General features: G+C 36.6%; 2 protein-coding genes across 2 annotated transcripts; one reads left to right on the top strand and one right to left on the bottom strand.

Moving 5' to 3' along the window:
- Positions 1–10,207: 10,207 nt before the first annotated feature.
- Positions 10,208–11,346, bottom strand: LOC131635917 (uncharacterized). Its single transcript, XM_058906554.1, has 3 exons — positions 11,224–11,346; positions 10,283–11,046; positions 10,208–10,235 (listed from the first exon to the last, which is right to left on the bottom strand). Exons 1-3 carry the CDS (start codon positions 11,344–11,346, stop codon positions 10,208–10,210), a joined length of 915 nt encoding a protein of 304 aa, XP_058762537.1.
- Positions 11,347–12,851: 1,505 nt separating this feature from the next.
- LOC131635926 (blue copper protein 1a-like) lies at positions 12,852–13,394 on the top strand. The gene is made up of 2 exons (XM_058906563.1): positions 12,852–13,014; positions 13,090–13,394. The coding sequence occupies exons 1-2, from the start codon at positions 12,852–12,854 to the stop codon at positions 13,392–13,394; spliced, it is 468 nt and encodes a 155-aa protein (XP_058762546.1).
- The last annotated feature ends 2,922 nt before the right edge of the window (positions 13,395–16,316 follow it).

Here is a 16,316-nt window from a genome sequence, read left to right as displayed (position 1 = left end):
TTTTCAAAAACACAAAAGCAAAAAGAGAAGAGTGTCAGTTCGTGTATCTCTCACACGAGAGGTACGGTAAAAAACCGAGTGCATGACACCTACTCTGCTGACAATTAAAAGATGAAGTCATTGCTGCTTTTAGGTCGACGCAACCTCACTTTAGGTCGACGCACCGGGACAAAAATTCCCAAATTTGGGCTTTTAGGTCGACCCGACCCATACATTCTTCTCTCCATTCATTCATATCATATCATTTTCTCCCTCAACCCTAATCTCTCCTACAGCAACCCTAATCACTCCTGGCATCAAACCTCACAAATTCTCAGCCAACTTCAGTTCGCTTCAACATCTCTATTTCATCTATCTCAACATCATGCCTCCCAAGTCAAGAAAAGGAAATGAGATAGCGTCTGGGTCAGCTTCTCGATCGATGATGAATTTCGTATAACGGACGGTGCATTTCCTGCGAATTATGATCATATGGCTTACATGCGCTCAATTCTCAAGGACCTAACAGTTCTTGACAAACCAAATGAATCAATCACTACAGGGCATCTCAAAAGAAATCCTAGGCTCCTAAATTGGATTATATCTCGTATCATTCGACCACGGTCAGGTGGCTACTCTAAGATTGAAAGGAATGAGATAATCTTGATGTATTTGCTTGAAAACAAACTCGTGTACACTGGCCACACTTTCTGGCCAACAAGTTCTATGAATTCAAGCAGAAAACAACTGCTTTATGCTATGGATCTATAATCCAGAAAATTGTGAATCACTTCGGTCTAATCGTTGATGGGCTAACATACATCAGAATCAAACCTCCTCAAGAATTCTCACAAACCATCTTAACCCTTATGGGATACCACTGGGACCCAATGAAGAAAGCATACTACCTAATTCAAAAGGGGACAAGAAAGATCATCTACAACTATGATGATCCGGCTGAATTATGTGTGCCTTCTCCTATTACCCTCTGTGTTTCATTTTTGATGTTGTCAAACGGGGAGTAATATGAGAGTACAGGGAGCTTATATCACTCAAACAATATTTGCCATCATCAAAAAGGGGGAGTATGTAAGTGCAAGCACACACTCAACAATAGTTTTTGATTCATGGCAAACATCTTCATTGAACAAATATCAAGCAACAAGTGAATGATATAAGGAAAAGCAAGCTTTTTGGCAGTTTTGGACATCTTAGGTCGACTCAACATAAGCCTAGGTCGACCTAGACTACTACATTTATCTTGTGGAAGAATTTGGATCATTTAGGTCGACCCACCTTGAGCACAGGTCAACGTAAACTGAAGGATTCAAGCTCCTTTCAATTCTGCTTCATTTAGGTCGACTCAACCAATCACTTAGGTCGACCTAAAACAAATGAAAATCAAAGGAACAAGCTTTGTTGAATTTAGGTCGACCCAGAACTCCATCAGGTCGACGTTACTGAAGACAAATCAACTAACACTTGAATCTGTTTCACTTAGGTCGACCCAAGCATCGAGTAGGTCAACCTATCGCGCCAAAAATGTTTGAAAAACTGCTCTGCCTTCAACCTATCTTGCTAGCACCTATATATATATATATATATATATATATATATATATATATATTGTTTCATGGTAATTATTGAAGTTAACACCAACAACTGAAAGATACACAAAATCTTCTCATCTTCTATATTCTTCTCAACTCCAACACAATTACACATAACAATTCTTGTGGTGAGGGTTTATGATCAAGATTGATAACGTCCATGGAAAGGAATTCAAGGTTCCTAGTGGGTGAAGATTTGTGGGGTTATTGGTGAATAAAATCTGCGGATTTTGTCCTCCAAGATTGGTGAATTTTGGGGGTTTTTGTCAAGAGGCTTCATCAACGATTCAAATGAGTGTAGAAGTTGAAGAACAAAGGTTCGGTCAATTCACAACACTGCAGAAAGGGAATCAACGACAAGCTCTTGGAAGATACTTGATCTGGCTCAAGAGCAAGGGGAAGAAGATACAAAGAATTAACATATTCAGTTTATCGTTATTGCTTTGTTATCTTCTTGTATAAAATTTTTTCAATCAATAATGAAAGACATCCCAATTCCCGTTTGGAATTGGGGGCAGATGTAATCGTAGCGAGGACGGTCGACGAACTGCCTGAACAAATATCGTGTTCATTATCGCTTTTATCTTTTTGTTTACGTTGTGCTTATTTCTGGTTATAATCGCAAATTGACTAACAAATCAAAGTGTTAAACTTGTGTGATAAAATCTGCAAACACCTCACAAGTCACCAGACATTAATCCATAACTCAATTTGGTTATTATACACCACGTGTTTGATATATTGCTTACTTTGGAAATTATCCATACTGCATAGTATAGATCATTTCCTATTGCTTACTTTCATCAATCAAGTTCATTGGAAACAAGCTTATCCAAGTTAAACATTTAAATGATTTATCGTATCATAATTTGTTGATTCTCTGAAAGCATCTCAATATTCACATTATAATTAGTTTGTGTGTTTAAAGCATATCTGATCCTTCTCGTAGCCGTTCGGAGTAGACGCAAGTCGATCCCTAAACGCTTTCGCCTAATTTTTTAAGAAAACCGCAATAAACTCTGAAGTATCTATTCACCCCCCTCTAGATACGTAAGCCAAGCGTCTAACAAGAGCTACTAGCCTTGCTTTATATTTTGCTATCAACCTATCAGCATTGTGTTTCAATATGAACACCCACTTCACATCAATAGTGTCATACCCCAAAATTTGCCCATCTCATTCCTCTTATTCAAACTCATACCAAGGCACAATGATCAAAGACACACCCTCCTAAGCAAAGGCTCAAAGAACTGGGGTTTATGGTCTCCTGAAGAAATCAATGAACCAAGGCATTTCATATGACTGATGATGTTTCAAACTACCTCCATGGCAAAATTCAGGTCTCAATTCAAAGGATTGACTATTCAAAAGCTCAGAAAGTCAACAGTCGACTGATTGGACCTAAAAGTCAACTGTGGTCAAAGTACAGTCAAAACTCCTGATATTTTGTCAACATCCTTATTTTGAAGTATCATTCACCATTTGATTAAGGACTGATCATGGTTCATCAAGGAAAGATCAGAAATCAACAATTCCAAAAGTTTCTAAATTAGGGTTTTATAGGAGAAAGTCAACTGAACTTTGACCAACTATAACTCCTACATGGAACATCAGAAATTGCCCATCCAAAGCTCATTTTGAAGGAAATTGAAATCTCTACAATTTTGTCTCTCGCATGCCAAGTCCAAAAATGCTTCATTTGAGAGATATGGATCAAAACATTATAGGTCCTTTTTGAAAGTCAGCCAAAAGCAGTTTTTTGTCAAAGCCATTATCATCAAGATAAATTCATGAAATGAAAAAAAGCTTCTAAAGTGGCTTGTAGAGGACATCTTGAGGTTTCCAAAAAGTCCTAGAACTCCTCCATATCTTAAAAATTGAGGGAGATATGCCTTGTCAAAGTTGACTAATTTTGAAGGGAAAATGTGAAGAAAAAGCCTCAAAATGGATTTCTTTGCAAAGAGGCCTAACTTTTTATGGTCCAAACTTGTTTCCCAAGTGTCCAAGAGGCTCAAATCCAATTGCCACGAATTTATTTGATTTATTTGATTTATTATGGATTTTTATTCATTTAAAAAATGATTAAATTCAAATAAATCAAAAGGAAAATCAAAGACTTAATTTGGCTCATAATTCTAATCAAATCCAATCATTATTTACTCCCATATTCAATATAACTTCGTGGATACATGAATTGGATATGATTGGGACTAATTAAGACCAAATTAGAAAGAGTGAAAAATCAAGTTTCATCAAATATCAATCTTTGATTCTATGAAGATTTGTGTAGTTTTTGTTGCCCTAATCTCATCACATATATATACACAATGATTCCAAATACAAGACTCACGTTTTGCAGCCTCAAGAGAACCCTAACCAAGGTCAAAATTTTCAAGAATAAAATCAAAATCGTTTTCGTGGTTACGGCTGAATTCAAAGAGCTTTGAAGGTTCAAACATGTTGTTGGAGTATTGTTGATCATATCCCGATCAGAATCGAAGCCTGAGACCACAAGAATCACGACGCATACGATCTCGGTTTGCACTTTTTTTTAGTTTCAATTTCAATGATTCACGCGTTATAAACATACTTTGATTATATATTCGTGTTCGTCTTGATATTTGGAACGTTCCTGGATTGTTTGATTGAAGTTTAGTTGCAGGTACTGAGATTTGCCATAACTAGGGTTCATGAAGCTTGAGTTAGGGGACGTTGGATAGAAGCAAAATTGACCAAAATTAATGATGATTTTGTGCTCAGGGACTAACCTTTAATTGATTTGCGTTTTTGTTTGATGTTTATCTGGTGTGTATAGTGAATTTGAAACTTGCAGGTCTTAGCCACGAAGAAATTCGTAGCAAGTTTGAAGCTGGTTCGTAGCGAAAAAACCAGTCTCCACGAGGAAGACAAAGTTTGGGCGCGCAATGTTTGTTTAAATCCTGAATAATTCTTTTTATTATATATATATATATATATATATATATATATATATATATATATATATATATATATATATATATATATATTTCTGCGCGCGTTACAATATCAACTTGAAAAATTGGCTCAGTGGAAGAGGGGGTGCGTCTAAGGCTTTCATGCTCCAAGACCCTGGTTCGATCCTTCCCCCAGGCGTGTGTATTTTATTTTCTTTCTTCATAACCTTTCTGTTGCAGATCCGGTGGGAGCGTGCGCACGCTCTTACCATGTGGCCTCAGATCCATGCCATCAGGTTTCCACCAAGATAAATCTGAAGGCCCAGGAAGCTGCAAGAACACCATGTACCCCCAGGCTGCAACCACACTTGATACAAGCTAAGTTTTTTTTCTTCTAATTTTTGTTATATAAATGTTTTTACTTATTTCTTTTGCTTTTTCTTTTTATTTTATTATTGTAACTATTTGTTTACTTTTATTTTTTTTATATAACTTTTGTTTTATAACAAATTATAATTATTTATTTTATCGAAAGTTTGAGTTTTCATATTTTATTCTTAATTGTTTTATTATTATTTAAAATTTAATATTATTTTCAAATAAACTTTTTTATCAGCTAAATAATTAGGATTATATCCAATAATTATTTAGTTGATATGTTAAATCGAATTCTCGATTTTTCTCCGTAACTTTGGTATTATTTCAATTAATTCTTTATTGCGTTAACCATGGCTAACTTGTGCCCTAATCAGGGTTTGCGAAGATCACACCTACACTAAAAATTTTCTGTTTCTTTGTGCATTTTTTCAGGGTAATCACCAGACACCTTCCGACTATGCGCCTCGCCTATTACGAAGCTAAGTCTCGATTTCATTATTTTATTTAAATATTTGTTTGCCTTATAAAATTGTTATTAGGGTTAACCTCGAAATTCAATGGACTCTTTCTGCACTCACTTCCTTTTCTGTCTGTCTTTGCCAATTTTTCAGGGTTAACCTCGAGGCTACCTCCGACTACCAACTATATCAGATCAAAGCTAAGTCTTTTTCATACTTATTTTAATTTCCTTTTGCCTTTTTTTATTAAATTAGGGTTAACGTCATTTGGCAAACGAACTGTTCATACACTCACCCCTTTATTTTTGTTTTCTCTTTTTCCCACTTTTTCAGGGGTAGCCAACCGTCAAAGCTCAATAGTCGGTAACCCTAAAACCTTGGTTTACTTTTAATTATTACTTGTTTAGACCTATTGCACTATTGATCCGCTGGTTTCTTTTTCCCCTTCCCCATATTATTGTGTGGTTAGTAATCCTAGGGACTGCAAGCCTTGAACTGAATTAGCATCACTAATTATAAGATAAAATTTCTGAATTAATCACGTGTTGCTTGTTGCCTGTTGCCTGTTGCCTTGTGTTTTTTGCAGAATAGCCTTGTCCCTCGAATACGAGGATACCTTAGCCATGTTGCCTCGACTAATGCAAAGATCATAAGTCCCTAATGATGCTGCCTTCGATACACTAAATATGATCTCGTCCCTCGGAAGTTGCCTACGAAGGGCTGAGGTATCCTCTGGTTGCCTAACGAAGATGGCTATTCTGATCCTTCCCTTAGACTACCTGCCCTTCTATGGCATGGGACAGTCTTAAGGCGAACGATAATTCGATGTCCCGTTAACATCCAAACGAAAGACTTCCTGCCCTCTTATGGTATGGATAGACCCTTTCACCCTGAAAGGCTAAAAGAACATTTTTCATCTAACCAGGTAATTGCTCCTAATTGCCTTGCTCTAAAAAATCTTTTTCTACTATATTTTCTAAACACTCTCAAGGCTACGCTCATTTACGAGCTAAAGTCCGTATTCTCTTCTTCTACATTTCTAAACCTTTGGTTTTCAAAAGAGCAAAGCAATTAAGAGCCCATGGATAACCATGGATGCAAAGGGTACTTTACACCTTCCCTTTGCATAAATTACCCCCCGAACCCTGTTTTCTTTAAAAAGGTTTTTCCTGTTCTTTTAGCCTTTCCGATGTTTTGGATAAAATAAAAGTCGGTGGCGACTCTTGCTATCCGCACATTTCAAATAAAGTCAGTTCACCGTATTTCAAATAGCCTTGGTATGTGATGGTAATTCGACTAACTCCCATGTGTTGTTTCTTTTGATTTCCTATAACTCTTCAATCATAGCTAACTTCCACTGATTAATCTTCAAAGCTTCACTATAGTTGATTAGTTCAGCACCTGCAAGTAAAGCAAAATGAACTAATTCTCCATCTGGTGTGACTTCATCATCAGCCATCACTTCATAATCATGAAGTCTTGTTGGAAGAACTCTAGTTCTTCGAGGGCTTTGGCTTGTGCCAGCTACATCCTCTTTGACTTCGACTTTGTCGTGAATGTTAGCAACTACTTCGACCTCGACTGCGTCTTCAACTGGATTTTAAGCAATTCCTTCGACTTCGACTTCGACTGTTTCTTTGTCGATGTCAGAGCTCAAAAATGGCTTGCTAACTGAACTACTAGAATTCTAATTCCAGGAAAAAATTTCATCAATCACAATATCTCGACTTAACACAATCTTCTCATCTATTGGATTGAATAACCTGTATGCACCAGTCTTGTGATATCCTACCAGAATCATAGGCTCACTCTTGTCATCAAGCTTCCTTCTTCTTACATCAGGAACATGTTTGCCACTTTCAGATGACTTCTTCAAACACCTTCAGATGACTTACCGATGATCGTTTGCCACTCCATACTTCTTCAGGAACCTTATTCTTCAGCATCTTGGTAGGGCACCTGTTCAAGATATAAATTGCAGTCGAAATAACTTCACCCCATAAAGATTTTGGCAAATTTTTCTGCTTTAGCATGCATCTCGCCATATCCAATATGGTTCTATTTCTTCTTTCTACAATTCCATTGCATAGAGGCGTATAAGGAGCAGTTACCTCATGATCATCACCATGTTCTGCACAGAAATTTTCAAACACCTTAGATATGTATTCGCCACCTCCATCTATTCGCAGAACTTTGATCTTCTTCTCACTCTGGTTTTCGACAAGTAACTTGAACCTCTTAAAGATTTCGAATACTTCATACTTTTGTTTGATCACATAAATCCACAATTTTCGACTAAATTCGTCAACAAGCGAAATAAAATATTTGTTTCCACCAAGAGTATGTTCTTCGAATGGTCCACATACATTTGAATGTACCACTTCAAGTATGCAAGATGACCTCATTGGAATAGTTGAAACGAAATAATTTCTTGATTGTTTTCCGACCAGACATCTGTAATATCCCACATTAATCTAAGCATAATTAAGAGATACTAAGAAGAAATGTGTATTATTATAGTGGATTAGTTAGAATCCAACTAAGTGGCATATTGGTAATTACCACTTAGTTTGAGGGCATTATGGACATTTAACTCTATTGCATGGGCTTAAGGGCATGTTTGGTTGGTTAGTTGTTACAAATCAGAATTTTTGAAGAATGAGAGAGCTTAGGAGCATGGAAAGAAAGAAGAAAATCATGTTCATCCTTTGCATTTTCGCACCCTAAGAACAGCCTTCACTAAATCAGGTATATCTCTCAACTCGTAACTCCGATCGTAACGATTCTGGTCCCATTGGAAAGCTAACGAATTTCTCTTCGATTTGCACCTATGGTTCGCATTTATAGCTTCTGTTTTGAAGGAGAAAAACGAGTTTGAAGTTGGGACATGCATGCTGAATATGATGAAGAATGGGCTACGGGTTTGATGAATTTGGAGTTGGAGTTTTGGTCAAGTGAGGAGCTCAATTGCAGCATGTTCATCATCCAAAGCTCCATTGATGCAAGGTGAGTCGTTAGATAGTGACTTGGGGAATTAGCATGCAAGGGTTAGAATTGGGGTTAGGGAATTGTGAGAATGATCCATGAATCTATGATGATAAAATATGTTTATGTGATAATTGCTGGTAGTATGTGATTTAATTGATCAAATATGTGTTCTTATGATCATTTGCATTCTATAGATTGCTAAAATATGATGATACTCGTATTTGGAATGTTATAGGTATTGGGATTGGGATTGGTTTTGGTTAGGGACTGATAAAATGCAGATTTTTGGGACTGTCAGTCATGCAACCGGTTACATGGTTGACGTAACCGGTTACATGTGTGAAAAAGGGTGAAAAATGCAGTTTTACAGTGATGTAACCGGTTACATGATTCATGTAACCCGTTACATTGCTGTTGGGCAGATTTTCCAAAACTTCGGAAATTCATAACTTTTGCGTCGTAAGTCCGTTTCGCGCAAACTTTATATCGTTGGAAAGCTAGCGACATGTACTATCTAATGAAATAGGTCCCCAAACCAGAATGTTTGATTTAACAATAGTGGAACCCCACTTAGTGAATCAATGAATTAGTATGAGAACTTATGTCTATCATTGATTAATAATTCTTATGTTAAGCATGGCATAGTTTGTTTATTGCTTATTATGATTGTGATACCCATATTTGAAAGCATTATGCCATTATGTTTTATACATGAAAACCTATGGACTCCATCGTTTTGGTTAAATGATTGGATTGATTGCTTTGTTTGTGACCTTGACTTTATGTCATATTTTTTGTATGCTTGAATCGAAGTGGCCGGCAGGCTAGATTGGGACGCTGCTCTGACCGTGTAGTCTATGAGCCCTCCCGGACCGTGTAGTCCAATGGAATAACCCGTTCATGTGTATTGTTCGATATGGTGTGCATCTGAGCTACCGTTGCAGTGTGCTCGTGAGTTTTCGTACGGGGTTTTACTCACCTGGCATTAACACACTTGCGTGCTCGGTATGGTGGGGTTATGCGGCCAAGTAGGCTAATGCATAATGAGGTAACTCACCTCTAGTGAAGTCACGTAGACTAACACTAGGCTTTCGCCCGATGGGCTCAGGCGTCAAGGTGGCGGTTTGTACTCGGCGTAACTCACTAGCGTGAAGGAGGTTAACGGGACAATGACGCCAATTAGGCCAGATCATCGCACGACCATTTAGGCTTGTGTGGACTCGTTTAACCATCCTGCAGTGTGCTTGTACAAGTCCCTTGACAAATAGGCAGGAGGTTACTCATCGAGGATGCATTTATTCCATAATCCTAGCCGGGGTTGTTTACACTTCTGGATTCCCCGTGTGTGGATGCGGGTTTGCATACTTGTTTGCTATACAATGTGTATTTGTTTTAGGCAAGTCCAATGGTGGACGAGTCACTTGTTTTCTTCGTACTTGTACCGGATGTGAGGATAACCCCGAATCAATGGTGGATTCGGTTGTTGATGCATGTACCCTGTAGAACCGAGTGGACCCATAGGATAGGAGGACTCACTGAGATTTAGTAATCTCACCCCAATCAACTTATATTTTTTTCAGGTGCAGTTTAGTAGTGTTTGGTCAGTAGCAGGTTTGGACTGAAGACTTGGAAGTGGTGATGGCTCGGAGACCTCGTTGGTTGTGACATTCCGCTGTGCAAGATCCATTGAAGACTCATGTATTATGCTTCTTAGTAGAATTTCATGTTGTATTTTATATGGATCCTTATATAACTATAGCTTTTGTATGTACTCAATATCAATTTTAACGTTTCATGCATAATATACTAGTCAGTTATGTATGGGGTGTTACAACATCCTTCACAGAGTTTGTCGGGCATCTCAAGACTTGGAATACCAGTAACCATATCTTGAGTTATCAGTTGATTAAGTGATCGAAAATTCAAATGTCCAAACCTCAAATGCCACAACCAACTATCCTTGTGGTCAACAACAGTTTTAAGACATTGAACTTCAGCCGAACTGATCATAGTCTTAAACATCCTGTTCTTCGACAACGAAGACTTTAAGACCAAATTATTCTGGGTGTTGAACAATTTACAAACTCCACCTTTCATGACAACTGAGAAACCTCTTTCGACCAGTTGTCCAACACTGAGTAAGTTGCACTTCATTCCAAGTACATAAAGCACATCTTTGATCATGGCTTTTGCTCCATTGCTCATTTGAAAAACTATGTTGCCAATACCTTTTGCTTGCAACGAACTATTATCAGCAAGTTTTACCTTGCTCTTCTTCGACTCGTCGAAATCTACCAACCACACCTTTTGACCAGTCATGTGATTCGAGCAGCCTGAGTCGAGAAACCACATTTTGGATTCGACATGGTTATCTGCAACTGCATCCATAACCACCATACCACCTTCAGAATCATCTGAATCTTGGCGTACAAGTTTTGCTCCTTTGTCCTTGCCTTTTGGCGATCCATTGACTTTCTTGTACCAACAATGTTTGGACATGTGACCCCACTTTTCACATTTATAGCACTGCACACCTTTACCTTTTTTATCTTCTTTGTCCTTTCGATAGTTTCCTCCTCCTCCTTTCAAGGATTCAGGAGTCCTATCTTCATCTTGCTGCTTGTGGGGGTTCGACCAAGGCTTCTTGCCCTGATTCTTATTGAATTTGCCTTTGAATTTGTTGGAACCACCACTCTTTTTCTATGACTGAGCTTGCAGTGCCTGTATCGAATCATGAACTCCTTTCCTTTCAACAACCCTAATCTCATACGCCTCCAACGAACCAACCAGATCCTCCAATTTTAGGTCTTCTACTTTGTTGGATTCTTGAATAGCTACGATAACGTGATCAAAGTGAGAGGTCAACGTACGCATTACCTTCTCAACTATCATCTTATCGATAAGGGTTTCACCACAACCCTTCATGAGATGGACGAGTTTCTGCACCTTCGACGCATACTCTGCAATCTTTTTCGTCTTCTCCCATCGACAACAATTCATATTCTCGATGCAAGGTCTGCAACTTGACAACCTTGACTTTCTCACCTCTTTCATAATACTTCACCAGAATATCCCATGCCTCCTTCGATGGTTCAGCGTGAGAAATCCTGTTGAAGTATGTTGAATCTACCGTCGTCTGAATGCAATACACAACCTTGCATTTGCAGCCAACACAAGTACGCCGCCTGTAACCACTTCTAGGGTTTCATGGAAGTCAAATAAGGATTGCATATGTTTCTTCCATCGGATCCAATTCTTGCCGTCAAGAGTTGAAGAGAATTTAGAATGCCATTAATACCATTCATCTTTGCAGCAATTGATTCACGTTCCCTGGAACAACAACCAGAGGCTCTGGATACCAATTTGTTAGTGCGTGAGGCACTTTTAGTGAGTAGAGAAAGAGAGAATAACAAAGTAAATAAGGATTATATTATTCACTTGAGTTGTACAAATAAGGATACAACCTATGACTATTTATATACAACCCTAATTGGGCTTGGGCTTACACAACTTGGCTTATATTTGATATTATTATATTAGATTATATTTGGTATTATATTAATAATATCAATCCCACTAATATCTCAACAAATCTAATAATATCTCAACAGCTAATGTCTATATCTATTTTCTGGGTTCTTATCTGACCTGTTTTGGATAATTTTTGCAAGTACCCATTAGGGATGGGTCCAATTGTCATCCCTACTTCTCTTTGTCTTCAGTCGTAAAGTTATGAAGATTGTGATGACAATAATGCAAGAGATACATATTTATAACAGTTGAAAATCAAGAGATCCATAACAAAGCGCAAAACACAATCCATTAACTAACATATCCACGAACCGAAAGAAGAAACCTAAAACACGCGAACCGAGAAAATTAAAAAAATTGAAAACCCGGACCGCATACAGACCGACCCACTGTCACCCGACCATCCACTTTCGATTTCGATGCTGTCGTATGCTACCGTACCCGCAACTATGACACCGTCTTCTGCCGATTTCCAGAGGCTATCTCCGCCACTGCCACCTCCGAAACAACTTCATAAATGTTTTCAAAAAAAATTAATTTCTACAATCTGAAAACATATTTTCTGTCACCTAAGCAATTAAACTTAAAAGACATACTTTCAACACACCTTTAATTTATTTTTCATCTTTCAATATATTTATCTTTCCTTCTTTTTTAGAAATCAAGCCTACGAATCATCTAAACGTCACAATACGACAGTAGGACACACTATATTGCAGCAGGCCATGGGAACAAAATACACTCCGACTTCGTCACACTGAAGAACTTACTCGCCGACCTAATCCGGTACTTTTCTTAATTACTATTTGCTAGGCTTCTTAGATACTAAGTCGATAATATCAATATACAAATCCTATAAATATACCAACCATGTTATGTCCTAACAATTCATCAAACTAATTACATTTGCATATCATATACTTGTTCCTTAAACATTTAATTGAGATTTTAGGAATATTCTACAACATACTCAAATGACTTGTTCGAATGTAATGTACTTTGCCATTTGCATGGTTTTGTTTTCTTCAGTAGCAATGGCAGTTGATCACATTGTTGGTGATGAAAAGGGCTGGACTGTTGATTTCAACTACACTCAATGGGCACAAGACAAAGTTTTTCGTGTTGGTGACAACCTTGGTAAATATTTAATAACATGTAAATTTTTGTATATAGAACTTGTAATCTAAAATCTACTCTTTCTCTTCATTTCAGTGTTCAATTATGACAATTCTAAACACAATGTGTTCAAAGTGAATGGTGCACTCTTTCAAAACTGTGATTTTCCACCACAAAATGAAGCACTTTCCACAGGAAAGGACGTTATTCAGCTCAAAACAGATGGAAGAAAATGGTATATTTGTGGAAAGGCCAACCATTGTGCTGCACGTCAAATGAAGTTGGTGATTAATGTACTAGAAGAAGGTGCACCTGCTCCGTCTTCATCTGCTCACTCTCTTGTATCAACTATCTTTGGAGTCCTCGTGCTAGCCATTATTGCCATTACAGCAATCTTTTAGTTAGAGACAGACACGTTCACTTCTTATACCTTTAGTTTGTTATTCAAATAAGAGTATGAAGTAATATCTTTAGTTTGAATTCTTTAGTTTGTTATATCCTACAGTCTTTGTATTGGATCAGTTCATACATAGCTTTGTTCTGATTTTAAACGGGACCCTGTTAGTAGACGGTGGAATTAATCCTGTTGAATTAGTCGATCGTAAGGACGGATACTAAAATTTAAAAAAAAAAAAAATATGAAGTAATATTGTTATACTGTTATTCAAATAAGTGACCACTTAGCAAGTATATTATTATAATATTTGAGTTTTGTTGAATGAACTATATTGGCAAAAGCAACTTTTGTTGTTTACTTTAATTTTTAGTTTTAGTTTAATTTAAAAATTTTAACTGGTAACCTTAAAAAGATAATTAGAAAGATCAAATATATCACCATAGAAATCATCCCAAATGAAATGAGGTCAAAATCTCACCAAATAACATCTTGAAAAGAATGGCCAAAAATAGCAATCTTGTGCTCACAATAGTTACCTTACCTTTCTTACGAACGTGAATATGAAAGATGTTGACTCCATGAGAAGGAAATTGTTCCATCTAGTCAAGATTTTCCAAGGGACACTACTTGAATGTTGAAAGCAAGGACAATAGTTATAGAATCACTCTTAATATGGAGGTTCCACCATCTTTTATCCTTGACAAACTCAATAACCATAATAATAGCATAAATTCAATCATCAAAGGAGCGTCCAAACCAATGTTGCAAGCAAAGCAACCCACAAAATTATCCCTATAGTCCTTAAAGATTGCGCCACAAGCAGCTCTAGGAGGATTTTCCATAGAGTCCCTCGATACTTTAAGCCGTCCTAAGTTAGGATTTTTTTCATAAAAATTTAATGGTTGTGACAGATTTTCTAAGCTTGCCTCTTAAATATCTGGTATAACATTGGCATACCTGTACAGCAAGAAAATGAAGCTTTTCAAAGGCTGAAGTTTGATATTCTTGAGTGTAGCATATTTTATTTTATATATAAACTGCTTTGCGGCTTCCACTATTTTTCCGCAACCCTATCTGATACTTCTCCTATCTATTTTTTTTTAGTAATATGTTATTTTCATTTTCCGTGAACTGCTAATTGATACATGCACAAGGACATGCACCTGAGGAGATCAATCGCTATTGCAACAATTAAGCAAGAAAAGAAGAGGTGTCAAAATTGATACTTAACAACTTGCCCAAGCAGTTCCAAATTTTGGTTGAGAAAAGGAATGCCAACAAGAGATGCTCAAAGGTCTCATCATTGTTTAAATGTAAATTGTAAATTGAAACTACCACGCGACCTCTATACCAAAGATTTTCATCCATAGAAAGTTAATTATGAGTAAATCTCCATCAAATGAATGAGTGGGGGAGAGATATGAAAATATTGTAAGCGTTTTGCTCAGGCTTGTTGATTTGAATGCATCTGAAAATGAACAAAATCTTCTTGACACACAAGTTACCGATAAACAACATTGGTTTAAGCTTTGACCTTTAGATCTTTCAAGGTAATAATGTTAGGAACATTCCAATTGTCATTTGCAATCATGTACTGGAGATGAGTGTCATTAGATCTGTCAAATAAGCCCTATAATTAAAAGCCCTAATTATTTGACCTCATTAAGCTCTATTATATTGAGCCTCTAATTATTGAAATTTATTTTGGACCCTAAAATTTTAGGCCCTTTACATAATGCATTTTTTTTGGCCTATTGAAGGGCCTTATTTTATTCCAAAAACTCACAAAAGTTTCATTTCATGTAGCACAATAGCACGATACAAGACTCTTTTTTCGTTCAGCAAAGCTTTATCTTCACCGCCACCGCCACCGTCAACATATTGCGCCGCCGTCGAATTTTCTCCATTAGAAAACAAAGGTACTCTTCTCTATCCATTTCTCTTTAATCTCTAGTTTTCTTAAAATCAACTTTCATTTTTCATCTCATTTGATGTTAAATCTTTATGTTATAGGAATGAATCAATAGGATTATAAATGGATTCTTTTTCATCTTATTTGAATTCACATGGTTATCCTTATATATATATATATATATATATATATATATATATATATATATATATATATATATATATATATATATATATATATATATAATATTGCTTAATATGTGCATTCACAAGCTGTTTGTGAAAACACCTCAATAACTTTATACATGTTTGATTTATAAATTTTTTGTTATTTGAATCTGCTTCTTAGCAATGTGAGTTTGCTTAAAATCTTGAGTTGTAATATGTCGATTGTCCTGCAAAGAGACACAGTGAAGATCTTGTTTTGTTTAGTTTTCGCATATCTTATAGTTTTGTTTAGTTTTATTAGTGTTATCGTTGATCAATTCTCAAAATGCTTACACTCGTAGATCTTATAGGTTTGTTTAATTTTTAACTAGAAATATTAGTGAAGCATATATGACATTAGTGAAATTCAAAATGTATCTATTAAGGAACGATTGTGATTCCAGTTTATTCACAGAAATTGTAAACCTTTCCATTCACAGATTCTACTGTTACCGCCATCATAGGTGATTCATGGTAGACTAGCATTCACAACCATTAGGTTTATTCATCCCTTGCAACTTTGTGTTACTGTGTACCCTCCATATTGAGTGTTTAATTGTTGTCGACATTGCATAATCTGCAGCTTCTGCAATCAACTTTTGGCAGATACCTTAGAACATATAACTAGAAATATTTTTTAGAGATATTGTGTACATGATAGATTTTGCTAACTGCGGATAACATATTGAGTCTAATCTCTATGTATGTGTGTCGTTATCCTTATACAAAGGCTGATATTTTGCAACATTGCAGAGCGTACTGTGCAGTCGTGCAGAGAAACAAGTTTAAAAGCAGGGGCAAAACTTAT

The sequence above is a fragment of the Vicia villosa genome, unplaced genomic scaffold (assembly GCF_029867415.1).
Source record: "Vicia villosa cultivar HV-30 ecotype Madison, WI unplaced genomic scaffold, Vvil1.0 ctg.001593F_1_1, whole genome shotgun sequence".
NCBI lineage: Eukaryota > Viridiplantae > Streptophyta > Magnoliopsida > Fabales > Fabaceae > Vicia > Vicia villosa.
Note: the sequence above shows the minus strand (reverse complement) of the source record. Positions and strands in the feature narration are given on the sequence as shown.